The following is a 25,502-nucleotide window of genomic DNA, read 5'->3' on the forward strand; positions in this document are numbered from 1 at the left end:
AGTTATCTACTTAGTTTAGTATTTATCTTTCTATTTGGTTTAGGCTTTATCCTTGTACTATATATATTCTTTGTTTCTCATTAATAATACACAACATAATATACCTTCAAATCATTATTTGTCATCATGGTATCAAAGCCAACCATTTTTTTCTCACGTCAACCCATCTTCGCTTGACAAAGTTGTCAACTTTGGAAGCTTCCCTCGCTTCTGATCATTATTACTTTGGCCACTAGGAAAGTTTTTAATATACCTTCCATAACTACGATCATCGTCTGGCTCAAATCAGTCTTTTTCTCTGTCTTTGAAGATAGCAGCTACTCAATCAGAAGTTCCGACATCAATCACACTAATATTCTTCTTCGGCACTTTGTAGTATCACCTTACTTTCCGACCAATTCGCAACACCTTCTTCAACAAGAACAACCACATCTTCTGGAGAGGATGACGCCGTAAATGAGCAAAAACGACCTCAACCTTTTCTCTCTCTTACCGAAGAGGCAAAGTCTCCGGTGTTTGGTTTCATCAACATTCTCCAACACCGACAATTTTTCCCCAACATCCCCATGGCAGGCGACGGTGACAACGCTACACCGTCCCCACCCCCTCCTCCATCACAACCACCACACTTTAACATCGCATTACCCTTCTACCTCGGTACCGGTAACAGACCCGGTGACTTCATCACCCACACGGGACTCAAAACCGACAACTATGATGAATGGGCAGCTGATATCCAACTCGCGCTCGAAGCACGATGCAAGTTTGGTTTTTTGGACGACACGATCATCGCCGCCTAGCCGCCCTTCACCTCTTCTGACTGGACTACTATAAATGCCATGCTTGTCTCATGGATAATGAACACTATCGATCCCAAGGTTAAAGGTAAGTTAACAAAATTTAGTTGATGCAAAATGACTTTGGCATCACTTAAAAATTCTTTTTGCTACCATAATGGCCCCCGTATTCAACAACTTCGTTCTTCGATTGCCAGATGTGAACAACCTAAATCTATGCCAGTTTTTGTTTATTATGGCAAATTGAATGCTTTATAGGAAGAATTGTTTCATCATCTTCCCTTAATATCTTGCACTTGTTGTTCTCATTGTACTGCTGGCTCTACTCATGAACATCGTCGTGAAACTGAAAAGTTGCATGATTTTTTAATGGGATTAAAATTTTGAATATTATTCCCAACTTCGTACGCAAATATTATCTACTGAACCACTCCCTTCCTTGGATCGAGCTTACCAACTCGTGTCGCAAGATGAGAGTGTTCGTCTTGCTAAGTCTGCATCGGCCCTGCCAGTGACGTCCTTGGTTTTGTGGCTCGCACCGACTCCACATGTTCACGCGGCCCAGCCGAACGTCCGCTGTGCTCATACTACAACAAACCGGGCCACGATGCCTCGATTTGTCGTGGCAAACTTCTCTGTTCTAACTACAATAAAATGGGCCACGAGATTACTACATGTTACGAGCTTGTGGGCTACCCAGGTTCTGGGCCCAATTCCTCTCGACAGCCGCGTGGTGCCCGAGCCTCCACAGGCCGTGGCCAAGGCCCATCCATGTCCAATGTTGTCGCCTCTCTACCCGCTTCAGCTTCGAATTCTCCATCCACTCTGTTCACGGCTGATCAGTGGAAGGCTCTTGCTGGACTTCTTGGCACTGGTCAATTGCCCCCTGAATGACTTAATGGTATGTTTGTAGGGATGGGCAAGGGTCGGGTCTGACCAGACCCTAGACCCGGACCCTAAATTTTTTTACAGACCCTAGACCCGGACCCTAAATTTTTTACAGACCCGGACCCTAAGGCTCTGAAAAAATTGGACCCTGACCCTTAGGGTCTGTAGGGTCTGAAGGGTCTAGAGGGTCCAAGCCTAAATTTTCTTTATTTTGCCAAATTTTCAGTTTTTTAACCCTAATTTTCAATTTTTTAACCCTAATTTTCTACAAATCCAACTCAAACGAAATATCAAGACTGAAATTCATACACATAAACTGAAAAATGGAACAAACAATGAAACAAATCAGTTTGAAACAAACAAATACCACATGTCAAATCAATTTGAAACAAACAAATACCACATTTCAAACGAAACAAACAATGAAACAAATCAGTTCGACAAACAAATCAATATGAAATTTAACAATTAAATCAGTTTCATACAAAAGATGTTCGAAAAAACAAAGAGAAGGATCGAAGAATCAGAGAGAAATAAAAAGAAAAACTGAAAAAATTAAAGAGAAATATCTGGAGCTGCCTGAGCAGCGTGAATCAGCAGCAAAGTCGAAGGAAACCGGCGGCGAAGTCGAAGGAAACCGGCAGCGAAGTCGAAGGAAATCGGCAGCGTGCAGTGGATGAGTGGAGGCGTGACTGCGTCTCACTCTCACTCTTTTGGTCTTTTGGTTTTAAAGTTAAACTGTTAGTTTAGGCCTTTAGGGTTTAAAAAAAATCAGCTTTTTTTTTTTAAAAAAAAAAAGGTTAAAATTTATATATTGCATATGTATAGGGTCTAGGGTCGGGTCTGGGTCTACAACATCAGGACCCGGACCCTCAAAAAATTACTTGGACCCAGACCCGGACCCGGACCCTAAGGGTCTGAAAAAGTTGGACTCAGACCCTTAAATTAGGGTCGGGTCTTGGACCCATGCCAATCCCTATATGTTTGAATCCAAGTCCTGGATTATTCACTACAAAAAAAAGCTTATATAGCGACGGATTTTTGGAGAGGGATATATATCCGTTTCTAATTTAGAGACGGAATATTGATAATCCGTCTCTAAATTTATTTAGAGACGGATTTTTTAAATCCGTCTCTAAATTAGAGACGGATTTTTAAATCCGTCTCTAACTTTAGGGACGGATTTTTAAAACCCGTCCCTAAATTAGAGACGGATTTTAAAAATCCGTCTCGAAATAAATTGAGACGGATTTTGTCTCTAACTTAGGGACGGATATTGATAATCCGTCCCTAAAGTTAGAGACGGATTTAAAAATCCGTCTCTAAAGTTAGAGACGGATTTTTTAAATCCGTCTCTAAATTTACATATGAATATTTTATTGCACATATTTAATTTAGAGACGGATTTTCAAAATCCGTCTCTAATTTAGGGACGGATTTTTAGAATCCCTCTCTAATTTAGGGACAGATTTTTAGAATGAGGCTCTAATTTAGGGACGGATTTTTAAAATCCGTCTCTAGAGATGGATTCTAAAAATCCGTCTCTAAATTCAAATATGAATATTTTATTGCGCTTCTTTAATTTAGGGACGGATTTTAAAAATCCGTCTCTAAGTTAGAGACGGATTTTAGAAATCCGTCTCTAATTTAGAGACGGATTTTAAAATCCGTCTCTAATTTAGGGACGGATTTGAAAATCCGTCTCTAAATTAGGGACGGATTTTTGAATCCGTCTCTAATATTTCTTCTACATATTACCAATATTATGTAGAGAAGTATACAAGTTGTATTTGGTGTAGTTGGTTGGAGCTTCTTCTCGTTTCTTTGAGGTTACAAGTTCGATTCCTACGAACAACGATTCTTGCGACTGTGGAGTTTCTTATCCTTTCCCTTGTAGAGCTGAACCGGGTTTACTTAAGGGATATTCCTAAATGGTAATGAGATCAACTTGAACTAGGTAGGTAATAATAGGTGACTAAATATAATCATGATAATATTAGGAACTATCGTGTTGTTAATTTCGTTTATATATTTTTTATATTTTCAGCGAATTTAGAGACGGATTTCCAAAATCTGTCTCTAAATTTAGAGACGGATTTCGAAAATCCATCTCTAAGCTTAGAGACGGATTTCCAAAATCCGTCTCTAAACTTTAGAGACGGATTTTTAAAATCCGTCTCTAACTCGAATTAGCGACAAGGGTTTTAGAGAGGGACAATATCCGTCTCTAAGCCCATATAGCGACGGATTTGACCTATTTAGGGACGGACTTTGTCCGTCTCTAAATGGACTTTTTTTTGTAGTTAATACAGGTGCTACTCAACATGTTACAGGTGACTCATCTTGGTTTTCTGAATTAATTGATATCGATCCTTGTCCCGTTGGTCTTCCTAACGGTGATTCTGCAATCGCTATCAAAAAGGGTTTTGTGTGCCTCTCTCTCACTATCACTCTCTCTAATGTCCTGTTGGTACCAAAATTTGGTTGCAATTTACTTTCTATTTCTCAACTCACTAATGATTTGCACTGTATTGTTCAATTTTCTTCATCTATGTGTGCTATATAGGACCCACTGAAGGAGCTGATTGGAACGGGACGTAGAAAGGATGGACTTTACTACTTCGACGGCAGCGGTCACATGTTGCTCCTCTTGTTTCTGCTCATACTGTCGTTTCTGACTTCGAATTATGGTATCGTCGTATGGGTCATCCTTCTGAAAAAGTAATGAAGTTACTTCCCACCTTATGTGGTCATACAGGTAGTTTCAATCATAATTGTGAAATTTATTTTCGTGCTAAACATCCTAGAGATAAGTTTTCTATTAGTAGATAAAGCTTCTCACATATTTGAGAAGATACATTGTGATTTACGGGGCCCTTACAGGCATTTGTCTTCTTGTGGTGCTCGTTATGTTTTAACTATTGTAAATGATTTCTCTAGATCTGTTTGGATATATTTAATGGAAGATAAGACCGAAGTTTTTCGAATGTTCATGAATTTTGTTGCCATGGCTGATCGTCAATTTTCTTCTACCATTAAAATTGTTCAAAGTGATAATGGTACATAATTTAATTGTCTTCATGATTATTTCACTGCTACTGGCATTTTTTTTCAAACCTCTTATACGGCAACCCCTCAACAAAATGGTAGAGTTGAACGCAAGCATCAACATATTTTAAATGTAAGTAGGGCCTTACTTTTTCAAGCAAACTTTCCTATCTATTTATGGGGGGAAAGTGTCCTAACTGCTGCTCATCTTATAAATCACACTCCCTCTCCTCTATTGCATAACAAATCCCCTTTTAAAATTCTTCATGCATCTTTACCTGCTTATGAGACTATCAAAACCTTTGGTTGTCTCTGTTTTGCCCACAATCATAAAACTAAAGGTGATAAATTTGCTAATAGAAGTCGAAAATGTGTTTTTATGGGGTATCCTTTTTGTAAAAAGGGTTGGAAATTATTTGATCTTGACACTAAGGAATTTTTTGTGTCTCGAGATGTTAAGCTCTTTGAGGATGTGTTTTATTTTCTCACTCCTGAAGATGTTAATATTGATCCTCATAATTCTGATATTCCTATTCACGATGACTTTGCATATCTTGAGTACTATGCTCCTTCGCCTCCCCAAACTACCCTCCCTCCAAATGATCCTCCCCCTACATCTCATCCTCAGCCCACCTTTCCTCCTTTTGTGCCTTCGAACCCAGTGTATGCTCCCTCTCTTGGGCCTGCGCTTAGCCACACCTCCTCCACTCCTCTGGCCCATGACTCTCAACAACCTATGGTAGGGGATTTCGTGACAAAAAACCGTCTGACTTACTTAAGGACTACGTTACTAATTCTTTTCAAGTGGATTGTCCATCCTCCTATACTGCTCCTTCCCCAGCCTCTTCAGGTACTCTTTATCCAATAGCTCATCATATTAATTGTGCAAATTATTTTGTGAAATATAGAAAGTTTCTTGCTGCTGTTCTAACCCATACAGAACCAAAGTCTTTTAAAGAGGCTATGAAGAATGCCAACTGGAAAGCATCTATGCAGGATGAAATTAAAGCTCTTAAGGATAACGGCAGTTGGACATTGGAACCCCTACCTCCTGGTAAGCGGGCTTTGGGGAGTCAGTGGGTCTAACGTATTAAGTATCTTGCCAATGGTGAGGTCGAGCGTTTCAAATCTCGTCTCGTGGTTTTTGGTAATCATCAGGAAGCAGGTATTGACTATAATGAGACATTTGCTCCTGTTGCTAAAATGACCACTATTCGAGCCTTTCTTGCTATTGCTGCTTCCAAAAATTGGGAGCTTCACCAGATGGATGTTCATAATGCATTTTTTGCATGGCGATTTAGAAGAAGTCTATATGAAACTTCCTCCAGGTTTTTCAGGCACTACCTCCAATCTTGTATGTCGACTACGTAAATCTTTATATGGCCTCACACAGGCTCCCCGTTGTTGGTTTGCCAAACTTGTCACAGCTCTCAAGGACTATGGTTTCCTTCAATCATACTCTGACCATTTATTTACATATACTCACAAAAATGTGCAGATCAATGTCCTAGTATATGTTGATGATTTGATTATTTCTAGAAATGATTCCGCTGCGTTACACACTTTCAAAACATACTTGAGCTCTTGTTTCAAAATGAAAGATCTAGGTTCCCTCAAATATTTCTTGGGCATAAAAGTGGCTAGGAGTGCCATGGGCCTCTTTCTTTGTCAACCCAAATACACTCTTGATATTATCTCTAAAGTTGGATTATTGTGCGCCAAGCCTAGTAGTTTTCCCATCGAACAGAACCATCATCTGGCTCAAGCTACATGCGATCTTCTTCATGATGCTGCTTCATACCGGCGCATTGTTGGTCGCTTAATTTATTTGGCAGTCACACATCCTGATCTTGCTTATTCTATTCATATCTCAGTTTATGCAGGATCCTCGCCAAGAACATTGGGAGGCTGCTTTGCGAGTTATTCGATATTTGAAGGGCACCCTAGGGTATCTTACTTCGAGCTGACAGTGATCTCTCTCTCTCCAGGGCTGGTGTGATTCTGATTGGTTGCTTGTCTCATTATTAGACGCTCATTAACTAGTTGAATTGTCTTCTTAGGTCATTCTTCTATTTCTTGGAAAACCAAGAAACAACAAACGGTTTCTCGTTCTTCCTCTAAGGTCGAGTATCGTTCTATGGCTTCTGTTACATGTGAATTAAAATGGTTGAAAAGCTTTCTATTAAGCTTAGGCGTTAATCATCCTAAGGCTATTCCATTATTCTGTGCTCTTCATATCGCGCAAAATCCTGTCTTTCATGAACGGACCAAACACATTGAGGTTGACTGTCATTTCGTTCATAATGCTATTGTTGATGGTTTGGTTGCTCCTTCTATGTCTCCACAAAGGCTCAATTAGCTGATATCTTCACTAAAGCACTTATAAGCAACAATTTGATTTCTTGGTTTCCAAGTTAGGCATTCTTGAACCATCCCATGCCCAACTTGAGGGAGGTGTTAGGAACATATCATATATAGGACTCTCAACAACCTAATTTGTTTATGATTAGGATTTAGTTATCTACTTAGTTTAATACTACCTCCGTTCTCTTTTAGTTGCAACGTTTGACAAATTGCACTATTCATGTTCTCTTATTTGACCACATTTATTGATTTATATGTTAAACAAAATATAGTCATGTGGGGTCTTGTTTGATTCGTTTCGATGTAAGCTTTCATAATATCAAATTTTTATAATTTTTACTTACATACAATTAGAGATAAAACGATTTGAAATTGTACATTGGCAAGCGTGAAAGTCAAAACGTTGTAACTAAATAAAAACAGAGGTAGTATTTATCTTTCTATTTGGTTTAGCTTTATCCTTGTACTATATATATTCTTTGTTTCTCATTAATAATACACGACATAATTTACCTTCAATCATAATTTGTCATAAATTAAGTCAACATAAGCTCATATGTTCACTATATTACAAGCAGCTGAAGCCTGAAGGAGTTCTTTACGGGATAAAGCGAAAAGGGGGATCTGACGAGATTGGAATTGAGAGTAGTAATGGAGACAGCAAAACATGTTCTTGAGTTGAGTGAAAAGGAGTTAGAGAACGTTTCACGAGTGATTGTTAATCCACACGAGTGTCATGTTGAATCGAGTTTCTATGAGATTTTTGCCATCAGGGGAATCCGAGTTGACCGAGTCCAACCCGGTTTGATCTCCTGTACTTTCAAGGTCCCTCCTCGCCTTACTGTAAGACCATACTATTTTCATTCTCTTTGTCAAAAAAGAAAAAAAAGTCAACTTGTTATTTTCTTGATTTCTATTGCCATTGAACTGACGGCCCGTTTGGTAGTCGTTAATAAATTGCGGTAATGGGAATAAATTTTAAGTGTAATTTTATTAGGGAAGCACCCTTAAAATTTCCATGGGGAGGTATTTTTTCTCTATGGTTAAGCAATCTCACCCATAAACAAGGTGGTATTGGATGGGAATGAAAATTCAAGAAGGAAAGTGGACACTTTTGGATAAATTAGCATTATCATGGGAATGGACAATGATATTTTTTACAAATTTACACACAAATTCATTTCCATTACCATCATTTATGACCAAGACCAACTACCAAATGGGCCATGAGAGAAATTAGCCAAAGTATTTTAATTTTGCAATAAATTCTCGGTCTAAGATTTCCTTTTTAAAAAAAACATAACAGAGAGAAATTAGAACACTCCAACCTCTCATAAATCAGACAAACTTAAATTATTTCAGAATACGTTCTTTTCGTCTCTTTGAGTGAATATATTGAAATGGCAAACTTTGTTTGTGGGGGATTTTAAGTTTTTGATCTACTCCATGTTGAGTATGTGAGTGCATTCATTTGAGACCCATTATTTCACATTTTGAGGTTACAATAAATATGCTAAAAATGATATTTGAGTGGTTAAATTGGTATTTTCATGAGGGAACATGTGAGTAAGGATGGCAATCCATTTCATATTGGATCCTAGTCTGCTCCAATTTGAAGGAAAAATTCGAACCAACTCCGACAAAAAAATAACTAGCATCCGACTTCGATCGAGTCGGATCGCATAAAAAAATCTGACATCCGAATCCAACTCTGACTTTAAACAATTGATCCTTTTTTTTTTTTATCCATTTTCCAATTTAACTTCGAGGCAGATCAAAATACACTCGCCTAGCATTAATTACGTGAATTTACGCTTGTCTTGCAGCTGAACTATGTCAAGTAATTACTGGATTTATAAAATTCCTTCATGCTCTATGTTTAGCTATCCTTTCTTTCCATAGATGTCAACTCTTATTCAATATATATGAACAACTTATCGCAGGATCGAACCGGAAACCTGGCTGTTGGTGCAATTGCCAATCTCATTGACATGCTTGGTAGTGTTTTGGCTTACGAAGTCGGAAAACCTGTGAATGTGACTGTCGACTTGTCCATCTTATATTTGTCAAATGCAAAGCTTGATGTAAGTAATTACTGCTTTACATGATATGCATGCTTCATTTGATGAGTTTAAGTGTGAATATATGCATCTGAAAAGATATCCAGAGCTTTGTAAGATGATTTTTGGAGGAAAATGAAACGTCAATACTGAAAAGATGATATTTTGACAGGATATTCATAATATAGTGTTAAGTTGTCAATTTATATATTATAATGGGTCTTTTCCTCAAAAGAAATTTAATTGATCCTTCGCCGCAAAAAACCTCTTTTAATAATATCATATCTCACAAAAAAACCTAATCCAAATTAGCATGTTCCTCGAGCTCTAATAGTTCAGATGATTTGTCGGCTTATATTTAACCAAGTAGCTCTCTTTTAATTTATGTACATCTGAATATATTTGGTCTATATATTGGTAGGATGAGCTGGAACTTACAGCAAGACTGGTAGGGAAGATTGGAGTTGTTTCTGGAACTTCTATTATCATCACGAAGAAGGCTTCGGGAGAAATTGTTGCTGAAGGACGAAATTCAATGTTTACCAGACTTAAGAGTAAAATCTGATATACGATCATTTTTGGTTCTTGTCATGGGCGGCTAAGGCAATGTGTAGGATGAGCAATTGTACGGGGCATTTAAAAATATGAGGGTCCAATTATGTTAGTTGTTCGCTCAAAGTAAATAAAAATGACTAATTCTAATTACAGGTTTTTTTTTCCAATTTATCGAGTGTAATATTGGATGCGGATTAAAAGAGGTTAACTATAATTTAATGTTTTGCTTAGTCTCTCTCTATTCTCCAAAAAAACTCATTATTACTCTTTCGTCTCTTCCTCTTAACTAAAAATTTTCAATTCTTATAATTTCATTTATCACAAGGCCCTAAATTATATGAGAGGGTCCTGGTTCTTGCTCTTGATACCATTCTATTTATTCTAGATGCAGAATCATAACTATTGTGGACCGCAAACATGTATGTAATTGATATGTGTATATATTAGTCACAACTGACAATTTATTCATAATTCAGAATCCGTGGCAAAATATCCAGCCCACTTGAGCTTGAGGCATAGGGTGGCGAAAGTTAACCGATTCCGGCAATAAATCAGCCCTAAAGCCAAAACGCATCTTGTGCTCGGCAAAAACCAATCGCGCCAATTCCAATTTTCTCCCATGTAAAATTGTAAACGCAAGCAAATGCATAGAACCATTTATAGCTTAGAAAAAAAAATATGTGGCAAAAGACGGATTATTGATCTTCTATTCTTCTCTACTAACGTTCGGCAGATAAATGGTGAAAAAGAAATGTCAAACAAAAAGCTAGAAACTACTCTGGGCAACTCAATGATCTAATACCATTGTAAGTCTACTTTGACAGCAAAACTTCAATTGTAGCGCTTCCAGTCTATAGTTCGTCATCGACGTCTTCATCAATGTCTTCAGCACCTCCGCTGGATGGGTCCCCGTTCACCGAAACAAGCTCAGTGTCGAAGATAAGAGTTGCTCCACCTGCAAGCATTCAGATGGTTATGGTAATTAGATAGCAGAAAATCAGACAACGATCAAGAATCTGACAGAAATGCGATTTACAGGTCTAAGTAGTAACTTTTACTTTTCCAAAACAATCCCAAGATAAGGTTATAAGTTAGAGAATTTAACAATGAACCTGTTCAACATATATTCTACAAGCAGAATTCCTAAAGACCACATAATTGCTATGCAATGTGAATCAAGAAGTTTACCAGGAATTGTTGGGGGAGATCCTTGGTCCCCATAACCGAGTTTTGATGGTATTTTCAACTTTCTCTTCTCACCCACGCACATTCCCAACAGTCCTTGGTCCCAACCTGCATTTACAGCAAATTTTAGACACCAAGAAGTTTTTAGCATCTTAGTTCTTAGTTCATAGGAAGTCGCTAAATGACAAGGACATTGATCCGAACAAGACAAATCCCATGTCTTCTTCAAAGATTCTAACACCTAGTTCGGCTGACAAAAACAAGCTTTCAGCAACTCAGCAGCTCACTTTACACGCTTTCAAGATTTAAGTATTTAACTAATCAATGAAAAAGAAAATTGTAGAGCAACTTAAACATCATCGAATTACTCATTTCTTCCAAGTAAGGCAATGAAAATTTAGAGAAATTCTTGAGCGACAAAGACTTCAGCATATGAGCATATCCAAACACAAATATACAATTAGTTGACAAAATATAAATTAGTGAACATACGCGAGTTCAAAATTTCTATTGCTTCCTGTCCCACATGCTACACTAATGGTCAACATCTATTTTTCATATATAGTAAGAAGCATAATGAATATGACATTCAAATTTGCTGTTAGGATAATGAGACTACAATGAGGTGATTAGGCATATATGGGACATACCAAAATAGAAATGAAAATCAGTATAGGACGGTTTGAGTCTTATGCTGTAAACTGGATTGGTAATAAGCAGACGTGTAGATCATTTATAACCCACAAAAATAAATAAGAAACAATGCTAATGTCACAAGTTTTAACTAAATGCTATTAGCTTCTAGCACATCTTTCGATCAGTATAGCTAAGAGGCTTGCACATAGAGAAACAGTCCATAGTATTGATTAACAAGCCCAACATATTGATAATTGTAGCAAGTTCCATATTAAATGCAATCTTCAGTTCAAACATCACCTTGAACTGTGCCATTTACATAAAGGATAATTGAGCACGGATGTTTCAATTAAGCTACTGGACTACCCTTGGAAGACAGCAGCAGTTTAACTTCTACACAAGTCCCAAGTTAATGGATTATTGATTATATATAGCAACTTATCAGCAAAGACAGCAATAATAGTATTCCTAAGCATGTCAAGTAACATAATGAATTTGCCATAACTTTGCCAAGAGAAAGAGAGAGCGCAAGCCCGAGGGGGGGGGGGGTAGGCAGAAAGAAGTCTTCCTCTGCAGAGAAGTCTATCTGCATTCAGTAGTCCAGTAAAATTGAACAATGTAGAAGCACAAAATTGGTATCTCTATTTATCATCATATTCTTGGAACTACGATCAGTTTTGTTATAAAAAACGGTTAAAAGCAGAACCGTGCATATTCACTCGAATGAGGACATTAAAACAACCAGTTTCAGGGTACCTTTGATGACTTGGCCACTACCAAGTTGAAACTCTATGGGTTCACCCCTTTCAAAGCTGGAATCGAAAACAGTTCCATCTGTGAGTTGTCCCTGCAGATGAGGTAACAAGCGGCAGGTAGAGTCAGTATCCAGGAGAGGGACATTCTTAATATCCTTTGTGACTATCTCCAATCTCAAAATTGCAGATAGTCTTCTACTACGAAAAAAAGTGTGCAGCAGATTTAATGAACCAATCAAAAGGTTACGAATAAGCAAGACGCACTAACCCGATAGTGGACCTTGATTTTATCACCTTTGTGAGCCTTGATCTCACAGGATGCTGGCTTATACTGTGATAACAAAACAAACAGTGAGTTTCTATCATATGTAATCGTACGTATGCAATATGGGGAACAGAATTAGGGAGTGTAGTGATTATGAATTTATGACTCAAATTGCCACTGTTTAAAAAATGTGGTATACACGCACTTGTTGCTAGAGCCTACGAGAAAAAAGTTAGTGACATCGATAAAAGCGGACATCTCTAATTAAGAATGCTCACTCAAGAGTCAAGACAGTATCTAATGACAAAAGATAAATATTGGTAAACCTCTAAAGTTCGTTGAACATAATATATCATCCATAAAACTACCATAAATCGAAATAAAAAGAGAAAGAAAGAGAACAAATAGTTTCTGCATCAAGAACTAAAGCATAGTGAAAAGCAAAGCTAATTTCAAGACCAAAATGGCAATATGCCACACCATATATATACTTAAGAGTCAACATCAACGAAAATAAGTGTGAAAACCCCCACTTAAGCTTAGAATATATCAATTTCAGATAAATAACCTTTGAGTTCTTTCCTAATTACCCATATATCAATTTAAGGGGTCGTTGGTTCATTATTTTTGGGTTTTAAGAAACGGAATCAATTAACGATTCCCTTTCTTCTTGTTTGGTTCAACCCCACATCAATCCCTTACCATTACTGGATGGCAATGGATTCCCCAATTTGTTACCTTCCCCTCCCCCTCAAGTAACATAATCCATTACTTGAAGGTAATGATTACCCTTCATTTCATTACTTGACTTGAACCAAACAATCAATAAAGGTAATCATTTTTGTTACCATTCCCCTCCTCTATTTGTATACATTCCCTTTCCATTTCATATATTGAACCAAACGACCCCTCATATTGAAGGTAAAAGGATCATCCAGATTTTGTAATAAATCGCAAATCTACCCAACCCACCAACAAAATGATCATCAATTTCTCCCAAAACCTATATGGTACACTCGGTTTGCTCATTACAAATTGTATGTTCTTATTTACAGCTCTAAAAAGAAAAGCAATGAGCAACGAAATAGTCTTGGATGTACAATAGGCCCGGCTGCATAATACAAATTGCAAATTTCTTCAATATCTAATTCCCACGAGACAGATTCAATCGAAACACGAATTATAGCATCAATGCATAAGACGTTGAATGCTTAATATAGTAAAGATAAAAACTCAAAATCATATAAACAAGAAAGAAATGTTATACCTTGACACCGATCTGTAATTCTTTCACATCGTCCGACTTTTTTGCATAAACTGTAAATCAAGCAAATAGGAAACATTAAACACAAGGGAAAAGAAAAAAGATGGTAAATTAATAAAGATGTGAGATCCAGAAAATGGAAGTGGAAATTAGAGAATAAAGGGTGAGGGAGAAAATCACCTAAAGTGATGAGAACCAGAAAGAGTAAGATCGCAATTGCTTTCGCCATTACTCCCGACCTCAACAACCCAGCTCCTTGTGTTGACAAATGACAAGTATCAAGTGTTTGTGGATTCTGGTGTAATATTTGAAGGCAATATTTGCTGTGCCTAATATTTCTTAGGTTAGTTATATAGCATTTTCATAATTTTTTTTTTTCTAAAAATCCAAAGTACATTCAAAATATGTTTATAAATACATTTCAAAATACTTTTTTTGTCGAGAGGTACCTTTAATATTATGGTGATTAAATCTAAATAGTCCGAGTCCAACCTCAACATTCGACTCTGAAAATTCGAATTCGACCGGATCTAAAATCCTAACATACGATTCTGACCTGATCCAACTTTTTTTCCACCCATTTTTATTAATAGAAAAACCTTCTATAACATAAATAATCAAATCATTACTTTTTTTTTTTTAATACTCATATCAAAATCTTATATAGTACGAATAATCTAAACATTAGTATTGTTTTTATAAATCATTTGTTCAATATATAATACAATTGCCTCAAAGTCGGAGTTAGATTCTACATACATAATATATTAATATAGATAAAAAAAAGGGATTAAGACTTGGATTCGGATGTCAGATTTTTTTTATGGGATCCGTCTCCTATCCTTCTCCGACTCGGAGTCGGATGCTAGTTTTTTTTTGTCGGAGTCGGTTCGAATTTTTCCTTCGGATCGGAGCAAACTAGGATCGAATATGAAATGGACTGCCATCCATACTCACATGTTCCCTCATCAAAATTCACTACAACTCAAAATGAAAATACCAATTTAACCACTCAAATATCATTTTTAGCATATTTATTGTAACCTCAAAATGTGAAATAATGGGCTAGTATACATCGTAACACGTGCTTTAAAATATAGAAAGATTTAGTTTATGCATGATATAGTGAATGTCTGAATGATTTAGTGAGATTCTGCATGATATAATGAGTGTCTGAATGATATAGTGGATTATTCAGAAATGGTGTAGTTTCTGCATGATATAATATGTTTCTGAATGATGTAGTGAGTTTCTTCATTATATAGTGAGATTCTTGATGATATATTGGTTTGTTTAGAAAAGATGTAGTTTTTGAATGATATAATATGTTTATGAATGATATAGTGAGTTTTTACATGATATAACGAATTTTTGAATGATATACTAAATTGTTTATTAAAAATAATATATGCTTTTGACCTGATACACACTATATTAATCTGAACCGAGTCCATATAAGTCATAATGAATTTTATATTATGTTTGGATCGAGTTGACAAATTATGTAAAAAAAAATAAAAATAAACCCACAAGGACTAAGAGCACAATTAAGTGAAAACGCAAATTAGGGCCCAAAAAGTTTCCAATTTCTTTGCAGTTCAGCTGTTCAATACACCGGTCACTGCCGTTCCTTCATTATTGAATTTGCCGTCGATCTATCAGAAATGGTGAGAGAATCGCTGAAGAATCTGGTGTCGAAATATCTCTCATACGCCGGAAAATGGCAGCAACAGCAGCTTCGCAGTCTCAATCTCCACGCTCATCAGGTCTCTATCATCTTCTCTTGTGAATTCATTCTTTTTATTTGTTCTGCGTTTAAATTCACTCGTAAAATATATAAATTTCCAGTAACTGCTTCGCGATTCATGTTTTGCTTGATTTTTACAGATTATTTTGTGTTATAGTGTTTCTATGAAGATCATTTAGTTTTTTTTTTTCTGAAATTTTGCTGTAATAGGTTTTCGCAATGTGTAAGAGTTAGCTTAGCTGTTTTAGACGTGTCTACTTTATTGAATGAAAAATTAGAGAAACTCATTTTAGTGGAATTGTGTGCTCTATTGGTGAGGTCATGAATAAGGTTGCACGCCCATGTCGAAAATTTTTGGAGGCCCTGTGCTAATTGTAAAAGTTACGCCGTTAAATCAATTGAATATAAAAGCCAACCCAATGTCGAGAAACCAGAAGCAAATACACAACCAGGAACAATGTCAGTTGAGAATAAAATTAGAGCACAACTTCAATCTTGCATAAGAAAAGCTGAGAAAGAATTCTTGGAGAGAATAATTAAAGTTTCTTTTCTTGTTGGAGATTAGAGAAGAACTGAAGTTTCAATCTTCAAGCTATTGTGGAAAGTATTGTGATTTGTGACTGGAGAGTTTAAAGGGAAAAAGGAGTGCTTGTGTTGAAACAGGTGTTGTATAATGTAATACAAGAGAGAAAGAGACTTGTTGTGCTAGACTTAGATAATTTGCCTTTGTGGGGCCCGTCACAAATGCCGGTTTTTTCCTTTTTGGGGGGGAGGGGGGGTTGTGGGGGTGGGGGGCACTTTCTGTATAATAGGCTATGGGTGGGATGCCTATTAGCTGGGCATGGCATGGCACCAATGTTGCTAAAGGAGTTTGCGTATCTTTTGTTGATGAAGTTCGAACAGTCGTCAAAGATGGCTTTTGGAGTCAAGATGAACTACATTTTGCAGTATTTTGTAGCTTGAGAGCTGATAGTTGATTTTGGCATGTCGTTTGCTTGGATATGTTTATGCAATGGTTTTGGGGTCTTTGGAGTGGATGTTGGTGTAAATCAATCGAGGGATGCATCTAGCTACTCTGTGAGCGAGTCTGAAATATGCAACCTCTTGTATTTATTTTCTGATTTGTCTATTACATTGACACATTGACATTATGGTCCTATGGATCCCACCTTGGATAAGGATAAGGGGAAGTTGTGCTATCACATCCATCTAAAAATCATTTTAAGTTAATGCTATGCAAATGTCTAAACTTCTGTTTTTGTTGAAGATCATTTGTTCCGTGCATCATCAGTGCATCACAACCGCGGTGTAAAGGCTTTCGAGCTTACTGCGTCCATAATATTAGGCTGTGACAACTGCAAACAAATTTGTTTTGCTTGCAAAAGTGTTCCATGATCATTGCCATTGCAATCACATTTGAAATTTTAATCATGGTTCCTTGTGCTTCCCATTCTCTGACCCCAATGTTCATGTTCTTCTGAAGACTGGTTTGAGACGTTGTTTGGCTGCTTGCTGTTCTGTAATCAGCCTTTCAATCAATAACTTTTTTTAAGTGGATCTAAATGTTATTCTGGCGTATTTTGCAATCAGGTTAAGTCTGAGGTGTTGCATTTGTTAGTTGTTAATGTTTGGTCATTTGGTTGCCATGGTAAATTTTCTTTTCTTATGCCATCTAATTGTGAGGTCTTCATGAGAAATAATTGGAAATTTTTTGTTTACCTTATTGTGGTGAAGGTGGTAGCTAGAAGTCATGTCCATGCTGGTGGTCGAGGATGGGGAACATTAAAAGATGGGTTCAGAGGTGGAGATTATATTGCAAAAGCAGATCAGGCTGCAGACTTAACTGGTACATACTAATCCTGATTCCAGAATTTTTTTCTTGCATGACCTATTGCCAATATGTCCCTTTGTATAGGCAGCTAAACCAACACACTTTGAATATGCTTTTTATCTGTCATTGGAACAGTGTTATTATCGTATTTTATTTGTCATTGGAACACTGTTATTATCACATTTTATTTGTCACTTGTATAAAAAATAGGAAGTGATTTGATTATGTAAAGCTCGTGTTGGTTGGACTCCCCCATCTCGGGCACAGGCACATGCACCTTTATGTGAATTTGGATCGTTTTCTAGTATTTACCAGTTCGTAATTAACTTACATGCTATAATGTTAGCTACATGCTACCTTTCAATGTAATGTTGGTGCAAATGCCTCTTGGCATGGTTGGAGGCTAGGAGCATGCAGTCATTTTTATTGATTTTTCTGATCGCCCAAGTTGCAATCAATTACAATTTGCTTGTCTTATGTCGCAGCTTATAGTGATGAATATGTTGAAACGTAGAGCCTAAAAAACTAAGAGCATTGATTTTTCTGATCGCCCAAGTTGCAATCAATTACAATTTGCTTGTCTTATGTCGCAGCTTATAGTGATGGATATGTTGAAACGTAGAGCCTAAAAAACTAAGAGCATTAAAACACTACTTATTTTATCTGGAGTCTTGTTGAGTTTTCCACCATCAACTTAAGGGTCTGAGAATATCAAAGTCCTGTTTCTTTTCTGAAGTCAATATGGATTTTATCATATTTCTGGGGTAGCTGGTTTTTAGTTATTGATGGGGTGGCTCGGGACTTTCTCTATGGTGCTAGGTAGTTTCCGTGGAGAGAATAAGTTGAAGTGATAGCATAGTTTCTTTTGAATCTTCTTCAAGCACATAAATAGCTTCAGCTGGTGTAATGGTCTAAGGGGTGATGGTGATTTTGGTGAAGTGTCCTTGGAGCAAGTGGACTGAAAGCCAAAGTAAATGGTATTCAAAAACTACATCCTTATCAACTTGGAAATAAGGTTTTTTGTTTTGATTCCATTTCCTTCTGTTCCAAACCACTTGAATAAATAAATTCTACACCACTACTAACGACAAAGCCTTAGTTCTAGAATGAGCTGGAAGGAACCGTGCATGTAAATCATGGTGGAAAATGCGGCCAAGTTGTAACGTATCGGCCGAGCTGACACGACTTTTGACTTTGACCAAACTGTTATTTATCAATTTGTATCGGGTTGTTAGAAAGCACTGCATTTTCAAGCGGTTCTCCCTGTACGTATCGGTTTCTGCTGATTAGTGCTTAGGCTCTGTCATAACAGTTTCTTTTTGAGACAAATTTATGGCAATGGCCGAATTTCTTCAAGTTTGTGGGCTACTAATCGTGGTTTCTTATTTTTGGGAACTAGGAAGGAGAGAGAAAGGGAGGTAGAAGACAATTGTTTGCATACTTTATCAAGATGACTGGTGGGAGGACACCTGCTTTACACCATGTAGGTCAATTTTACTTTGAGTAGTGGGGTAGGTTATTTATATATTTCCTCTGTTTCAAATTAGTTGTGACACTTTTAAAATCACGGACTTTTAGGCAATTTTTGGAGAAGAGAGAGATAGAGAAAGAAAACAAAAGGGTTCCATGTGATAGGAGAGAGATAGAGAGAAGTAATTACCCGAAATGAAAGTGTAACATCTGATTTGAAATTTCCTAAAATAAAAAGTGTCACAACTAAATTGGAACGGAGATAGTATTATAATATATAAAAGTAGACTAGGTGCCTAGCTTGGTCAAAGGGATTTCAACTTGTTCCTTGAGAGGTAATTTTTAGGCTCTGTTTGGCTGGTGTAATACATTTTCAGTGTAAAATGATTTTCATGGAAAATAATTTATAATGAAAACACAATTCCATAATTAGTTTTTTGTTGTTTTCAGTTCAGCTCCAATCAGTTCCGTTCAGCTCGGTTCAGTTCAGCTTCATTCTTTTATAACCATTTTGTTAAATATTATTATTATGTTGGTATAATTTATTTTACTAATTACTCTTATTATTATTAATATTATTACTATTATATTATTTATTTTTATATCATTACTATTAAGTATTATTATTATTGTTGTTGTTGTTTATTTTGTTTATTATAGCTTTACTCATTATTATTACTATTATTATTAGGATGAACATGGTTTAAGTTAAAGCACAAATAAACCCACGTTTTTTAGCCCATAAACCAATCAAATCGCTTCAAGACGGTTTATGATGTAATTTTCGCGGTCCAACTCAATCATTATTTTTATTACTAAATATTATTATATTGTTAAATCCAATCATTAAAATAGTAATATTAATTTATTTCTTAGATATTATTGTTATTATATATCATCATCAAGTATTAATATATTAATACAAATTATATAAACTAATCATTATTAATTATCATTATTATCATTAATTATTATTATTAATTTATGATTATTAATATTATTTATTTATAACTATCATTTAAAAATATCCAAAATACTATTATTATTATTATTCATTATTATTACTTATTATTATAATTATTATTTAATATTCATATTATTATTGTTTAAATATTATTTATATATTTATTACATTCAATGTATTACATTCAATTTAATTTAATTCAATTCAATTCAATTTAGTTCAATTCGGTATATATATACTAATTAATTTTTAAAGATGATTGAATCTTATATAAGGAGGTAGTGAGAGGAGGGTACAAGAGAGATAAGAAAAAGGAAGAAAAATAATTTTCCTTTATTTAGAAGAGAAAATGGTTTTCCATCATCGGGAGAGCAATTTTACTTCTAGGGAACACTCCTTTTCAAACCAAATAATGTGAAATTGAAAATAGAGGAAAACAATTTTCTAAAAAAATGTTTTATGTCCTACCAAATGGAGCCTTAATTCAAAAGTGAACGAGTTAGTGGTGGTTCCGGTTCTTTTTTTTTTTCCTTTTACCAGTTTCAGTCTTTTACCTATTTTTTTTTTCTACTATGTCGATTTCCAATTATTACTCTCCTAATATAGAATTATGATTTGTGATATTTAAGTACATTTTAAAAATAAGGACTATATTATGAATTTGTTCAAAACCGCATAACGTTCTGTGATGAACGATTGAACGTATCCTTTCTGTATCAGCGATACCGCGACCGTTTCCACAACCGCGACCGAAACCGCATTTTCGAATCATGATAAATTGAAACAAGAATAGTAAAGGAATAAGTTAAAGAGAGTAAACAAAGAAAAGTAAGAAAGTGAAAGTGAAAGTGAAGGAAGTAAGACGAAAGAACACATATGGAACAAGAAAAGAAAGGTGATAGCTGCTCTTTACAGAGTGTGATATGTCTGTAGTACCTGCTTTTTGGTGTATTTGGCCAAGCTTCATTCTTGCTATATTATTTCTCTTGCTTAAGGAAGTCTCAAACTCATAAAAGTTGACATGCATCATACTTCCAAGTTCTATCAAAGATGGAAACCTGATCTTGCTCATTGATTATGTAATACTTTGTCCTCTCTTTACCACCATAATGTAATATGACCTTATATAAACTACAGGCTCCATTGGTAGCTGGAAAGGTAGTCTCGTGGGAGCAAAGATACATACAACTGCCATCAAAGAGGCTGAGTTTTTTGGGAGCTCAAGATCCGCGAGTTTTGTGAAGGGGATAGCAGGGATCTTAGATGAAGATAAGGAGTCAATGGGAGGTTCTCAATACCGGCAAAACACGGAAGGTCAACAGCGGCACAACACTGAAGAAAAGCCGGATATTGTACACATTAAGTTGATCAAGAATAATACTTTTGTCACCATTACTGACTCTAAGGGGAACAAAAAGGTAGGAGCATCTTCAGGATGCCTAGAGGAAATGAAAGGCGGTCCTAAGCTTTCTCGATATGCTGCTGAACAGAACAGAACATGTGGAAGACTTGCAAGAAATCTTGGGTTGAAATCGGTTGTCATGAGAGTAAATGGGTTCACTCACTTCAAAAAGAAGAAACAGGCAATCCTTGGCTGGAGAAAGGCTACACCTTTGGTAAAGGAGATCACACTCCGATTACATTTATTGAAGATACCACTCGGCTTGCACATAATGGATGCCGACTTCCAAAGAAGCGCCGTGTCTGAGTAGTTATGGGGCAGGATCTCTTATGGATAAGTTGGGTATCCGTCTTAATATTTTGTGAAAGTTTTATGCTCAATCTTTAGTATCTATCTGTTTTGCTAGATTCATATGTTCAAGGAACCTTTGAGTTATGTAGTCAAAACTTGTGACATTAGCATTGTTTCTTATTTATTTTTGTGGGTTATAAATGATCTACACGTCTGCTTATTACCAATACAGTTCAAAAAGAATGGCAAGGAGTACTTTGACTGTGTCTGTGACACTACAGCATAAGACTCAAACCGTCCTATACTGATTTTCATTTCTATTTTGGTATGTCCCATATATGCCTAATCACCTCATTGTACTCTCATTATCCTAACAGCAAATTTGAATGTCATATTTGTTATGTCCTAAATTCTTCCCTAAGCTGGAACTTGCAGGTAAAGCGTTTGTTACAGCTAGAGAGCATCAGGTAGCAGCTACAGCAAGCAGGTACGAAGAATGCAGAATAACCCAGTTGGAAGAACATTGGATGCTGACCAAGACCAAGTCAAATGAAGACGTTGCGCCAAAGAAATAAGAAGAAGTGGTTAACAAGCAGAAGAGAAGATCTCCCTTGATTCTAGGAGTTGTGGCAACTTCTTAGGAAGTTTGTTAGGCAACGTTCAAATGTAGAGAATAACGTTATAAAAATGTATTAGTATAAATAGAAGGGAAAACAATCCGGGTAGCATAAGTCTTTACATCACTTTTACTTTTCATACTTTCTCTTCTATATTTCCAATATTCACAAGTGTATCTCGTGCAAGCTGCTAGCTATAAGTTGTAATCTTCTCACATAGTGGATTGGTGGACTCAATTCCACCCGCGGTTTTTACCCTTTTCTTGGGGTTTTCCGCGTCACCATTTCTTGGTGCCTTTGTCTCTTCTTTGCATTTTCTTCAATTTCGTAGCTAGTTTCTTTCATAGTTCCTAGCTGCATTTGCGTTAGCTGTAGATCCTCAGCTAAGTTCTGCTTGATCAAAATTTGGCATAAACAGTTTGGCGCCCACCGTGGGGCTCTACAGCTAAATTCTCATTAAAATCCTAAAAAAGAAAACATCTCAACCCAACTTTGAAAAATGGCTGACGATTCTGCCGAGGCGATGAAAGCAGCCTTGCTGAAGGCTCAAGAAGACCTCCACCGCACTCAATCTGAGGCCCAACAGACCATTGACAACCTCAGAAAAGAATTAGATTCTGTCAAAAGTAGCAAAACACCTAAGACTCGTATTCGGAATGTAGTTCCTAAGATTCTTGATCTCGAGGATTCCGAAGCCAGTGAAGATGGAGCAGCTAGGTCTGACGATGATGCAGAGGAAACTGATCCTGCAGCTAAGAAAATGGCGCTCCTGGAGTCTCAGAACAGGAAGATACTTCGCATGCTGACAAAGTTGCCTGGAGCACCAACCCCTGTGGCTGAAGAATCTCCCGATGGCTATGCTCAATCCCCCTTCGTGGAAGAAATTGCGAGAGTCAGGATTCCTAAGAAGATCAATGTGACTCAGCCTCACAAGCTGTATGATGGAGCTGCAGATCCCTATGATCATGTAGCGCAATATAAGCAAAAGATGTGGACCCTGTCCATTCCTGAACATCTGCTGGAGGCTACCATGTGCAAATCCTTCGGGGCCACTTTGTCTGGGCCCGCCCTGCAATGGCTGATAAGCCTGAAACCAGGTAGCATCCAAAATTTCGCTGCTTTGATTAACAAGTTTTTTATGCAGTTTGCCAGTAGCAGGGTTCTAGAGAAGCATACCGGCGACCTGTATCGCATCACCCAGAAGGCTAATGAAGCTGTGAGGCAGTACCTGGATCGATTCAACAAGGAGATGATCTCGGTCAAGAACCTGGATGTTCCCACCGCTATTGAAGCATTCAGGAGAGGACTAACCTATAAATCTAGATTGTATTATGAATTGACCAGGTACCCATGTGGCACGTTCGAGGAGGTCAGGGCCAGGGCTATGGCTGAAATACGCGTCGAGGAGGACGAGGCGTCCAGGTATGTGAGCGAGCCCAGCTACGATCGGAAATCCCAGAACCAGAAGAAGAATGATTGGCGCACCACAGCACAAGCCAGATACAAGGCGCGAAAGTAACAATGTAGCCAGCAAGGCCACAGGTAAATCAGCTAGTAACGATTACCCTTCCATTGCTTCCTATTGCTTTAATGTGGATGCAGGAGGCGTAGTAAACGCACTCGAAAAGCTGGGAACAACCGCTAGATGGCCACGCAAGAGCGACAGACCAGACAGCGAGAAGGATACCACCAAGTGGTGTAGCTATCATGGTGACCATGGCCATCAGACAGAAGAATGCAATGCTCTCAAAAAGGAAGTGGCATGGCTGCTCAAGAAGGGATACCTCGAGCACCTGATGGGGAAGAAGGGGCAGCGAGAAGAAAAGCTGGCCCCAGCCAGCAACAACCTCATCCGCCACCTGAGCCCACACGATAAGGTAATCAATTCTATCTCGGGGTTCAGAAATATGTGGACTAACATACTCTGCAGCCAAGAGATTTGCCCGAGAAGGTTCCAAAACCGCACCAAGCCCGCTGAGGAATGCTGAAGAGAAAAAGCTCAGGAGCATGACCATCAGCTTCGACGAAGAAGATGGAGATGAGGAAGCTGATAATCATGACGGCCTCGTCGTATCTCTCACCGTCAGCAATTGCCTCATGAAGCGAGTCTTGATAGACAATGGCAGCTCAGCTAATATCATTTTCAAAAGCGCTCTAGAAGCATGGGGCTGCAGGAAGCTGATATCCTCAGGAAAGCAACCGTTCTGTTCGGGTTCAATGGCGAGCCAGCTACAACGCTCGGGAGATCGTGTTCCCACCTATGCAAAAGGAGTCAACCTCCAAACCAGGTTCAATGTGGTAGATTGTCCCTCAGCATAAATATCATAATGGGGACACCATGGATCCACAAAATGCGAGCTGTACCTTCACCTATCACCAGACTATAATATTCCCACCAATGGGGAGTGCAAGAAATCAGGGGCGATCGCAAGCTGGCTAGGGAAGTGCTATAGCATATCTCTAAAAGCAAAAAAGGAATCTATCTAGCAATTACAGCAAGGTCCAGCGCCAGCCAAGCCAGCAGATCAAGATGTAGATGAAGTGGCGTTGGACCCAGCAAAGCCAGAGCAAACCGTGCAGATTGGGGCATCCCTGCCAGTTGAGGAGAAGCAGCGGATCGTTGAGTTCTTAAAGAAAAAAATAAGCTGTTTTGCGTGGAGCCACGAGGATATGGTAGGCATTGAGCCTGACATCATTACCCATAAGCTGAACGTTGATGCTAGTTCAAAGCCCGTGAAGCAGAAAAGAAGGAAATTTGCTCCAGAAAGAAATATGATAGTCAACGGAGAAGTGGACAAGCTACTAAAAGCTGGCAAAATCCGAGAAGTCAAATATCCTAACTAGCTAGCTAATGTGGTGGTTGTAGAAAGAAAAATGGCAAATGGCGAGTGTGCATGATTTTACAGATCTCAATAAGGCGTGCCCAAAGATCCATTCCCGCTGCCCATATTGATGCATTGGTGACGCTACAGCTGGCCATGAAAGGCTAACTTCCTGGTGCATACTCAGGTTACAATCAGATACTAATGGATCCTGCAGATCAAGAAAGACCGCCTTCATGACTGAAAGAGGTATCTATTGCTATAAGGTAATGCCCTTTGGGCTAAAAAATGCGGGTGCCACCTACCAGCGGCTAGTCAACAAGATGTTCGAGAAGCAGCTGGGGGACACGATGGAAGTCTATATAGATGACATGCTGGTCAAAACAAAGAAAGCAGAAGACATGTGGACCACCTGCAGGAAACCTTTCGAAGTCTTAAAGAATATGGGATGAAGCTCAATCCTAGCAAGTGTTCCTTCTGGGTCCCAGCAGGCAAGTTTTGGGTATATAGTCACCCAGCGAGGAATAGAAGCCAATCCCAG

General features: G+C 37.6%; 4 protein-coding genes and 1 long non-coding RNA gene across 6 annotated transcripts; 4 read left to right on the forward strand and 1 right to left on the reverse strand.

Annotated features, from left to right (window-relative positions):
• The first annotated feature begins 1,451 nt into the window (after nucleotides 1-1,451).
• Nucleotides 1,452-7,092, forward strand: LOC125491993 (uncharacterized). The gene is made up of 8 exons (XM_048634076.1): nucleotides 1,452-1,671; nucleotides 4,019-4,155; nucleotides 4,252-4,406; nucleotides 4,569-4,744; nucleotides 5,075-5,396; nucleotides 5,642-5,813; nucleotides 5,892-6,087; nucleotides 6,794-7,092. Exons 1-8 carry the CDS (start codon nucleotides 1,452-1,454, stop codon nucleotides 7,090-7,092), a joined length of 1,677 nt encoding a protein of 558 aa, XP_048490033.1.
• A 498-nt stretch (nucleotides 7,093-7,590) lies between these two features.
• LOC104899586 (uncharacterized) lies at nucleotides 7,591-9,947 on the forward strand. 2 transcript variants are annotated; one of them, XM_010686803.4, is made up of 3 exons: nucleotides 7,591-7,922; nucleotides 9,041-9,181; nucleotides 9,579-9,947. In XM_010686803.4, exons 1-3 carry the CDS (start codon nucleotides 7,749-7,751, stop codon nucleotides 9,720-9,722), a joined length of 459 nt encoding a protein of 152 aa, XP_010685105.1. In that variant the 5' UTR covers nucleotides 7,591-7,748; the 3' UTR covers nucleotides 9,723-9,947. The 2 variants fall into 2 exon arrangements, with proteins under 2 accessions (XP_010685105.1, XP_010685104.1); XM_010686802.4 differs by having other exon boundaries at nucleotides 7,593-7,940.
• Nucleotides 9,948-10,334: 387 nt separating this feature from the next.
• Nucleotides 10,335-14,153, reverse strand: LOC104899587 (peptidyl-prolyl cis-trans isomerase FKBP15-1). Its single transcript, XM_010686804.3, has 6 exons — nucleotides 13,998-14,153; nucleotides 13,821-13,870; nucleotides 12,557-12,619; nucleotides 12,290-12,380; nucleotides 10,901-11,005; nucleotides 10,335-10,667 (listed from the first exon to the last, which is right to left on the reverse strand). Exons 1-6 carry the CDS (start codon nucleotides 14,044-14,046, stop codon nucleotides 10,564-10,566), a joined length of 462 nt encoding a protein of 153 aa, XP_010685106.1. The 5' UTR covers nucleotides 14,047-14,153; the 3' UTR covers nucleotides 10,335-10,563.
• A 7,174-nt stretch (nucleotides 14,154-21,327) lies between these two features.
• LOC130592172 (uncharacterized) lies at nucleotides 21,328-22,278 on the forward strand. The gene is made up of 2 exons (XR_008970384.1): nucleotides 21,328-21,847; nucleotides 21,958-22,278. It is a non-coding gene; the product is annotated as an uncharacterized LOC130592172 (long non-coding RNA).
• A 360-nt stretch (nucleotides 22,279-22,638) lies between these two features.
• LOC104899601 (uncharacterized) lies at nucleotides 22,639-23,658 on the forward strand. Its single transcript, XM_010686816.2, has one exon. It carries the CDS (start codon nucleotides 22,639-22,641, stop codon nucleotides 23,656-23,658), a length of 1,020 nt encoding a protein of 339 aa, XP_010685118.2.
• Nucleotides 23,659-25,502: the final 1,844 nt, after the last annotated feature.

Source organism: Beta vulgaris, chromosome 7 (assembly GCF_026745355.1).
Source record: "Beta vulgaris subsp. vulgaris cultivar EL10 chromosome 7, EL10.2, whole genome shotgun sequence".
Lineage (NCBI taxonomy): Eukaryota > Viridiplantae > Streptophyta > Magnoliopsida > Caryophyllales > Amaranthaceae > Beta > Beta vulgaris.

Excerpts from the sequence above, each read along its gene's own strand:
- LOC125491993 (XM_048634076.1), top strand. The coding sequence starts at position 1,452 with ATGGGCCACGAGATTACTACATGTTACGAGCTTGTGGGCTACCCAGGT. Across the intron at positions 4,407-4,568 it reads TGGGTCATCCTTCTGAAAAA|GCATTTGTCTTCTTGTGGTG; the intron begins GTAATGAAGTTA and ends GGGCCCTTACAG. Across the intron at positions 6,088-6,793 it reads CAGGCACTACCTCCAATCTT|GTCATTCTTCTATTTCTTGG; the intron begins GTATGTCGACTA and ends TTGTCTTCTTAG.
- LOC104899586 (XM_010686802.4), top strand. The coding sequence starts at position 7,749 with ATGGAGACAGCAAAACATGTTCTTGAGTTGAGTGAAAAGGAGTTAGAG. Across the intron at positions 7,941-9,040 it reads AGGTCCCTCCTCGCCTTACT|GATCGAACCGGAAACCTGGC; the intron begins GTAAGACCATAC and ends AACTTATCGCAG. Across the intron at positions 9,182-9,578 it reads TGTCAAATGCAAAGCTTGAT|GATGAGCTGGAACTTACAGC; the intron begins GTAAGTAATTAC and ends ATATATTGGTAG.
- LOC104899587 (XM_010686804.3), bottom strand. The coding sequence starts at position 14,046 with ATGGCGAAAGCAATTGCGATCTTACTCTTTCTGGTTCTCATCACTTTA. Across the intron at positions 11,006-12,289 it reads TAGTGGCCAAGTCATCAAAG|GTTGGGACCAAGGACTGTTG; the intron begins GTACCCTGAAAC and ends CTGTAAATGCAG. Across the intron at positions 10,668-10,900 it reads ATCTCCCCCAACAATTCCTG|GTGGAGCAACTCTTATCTTC; the intron begins GTAAACTTCTTG and ends GAATGCTTGCAG.
- LOC104899601 (XM_010686816.2), top strand. The coding sequence starts at position 22,639 with ATGGCTGACGATTCTGCCGAGGCGATGAAAGCAGCCTTGCTGAAGGCT.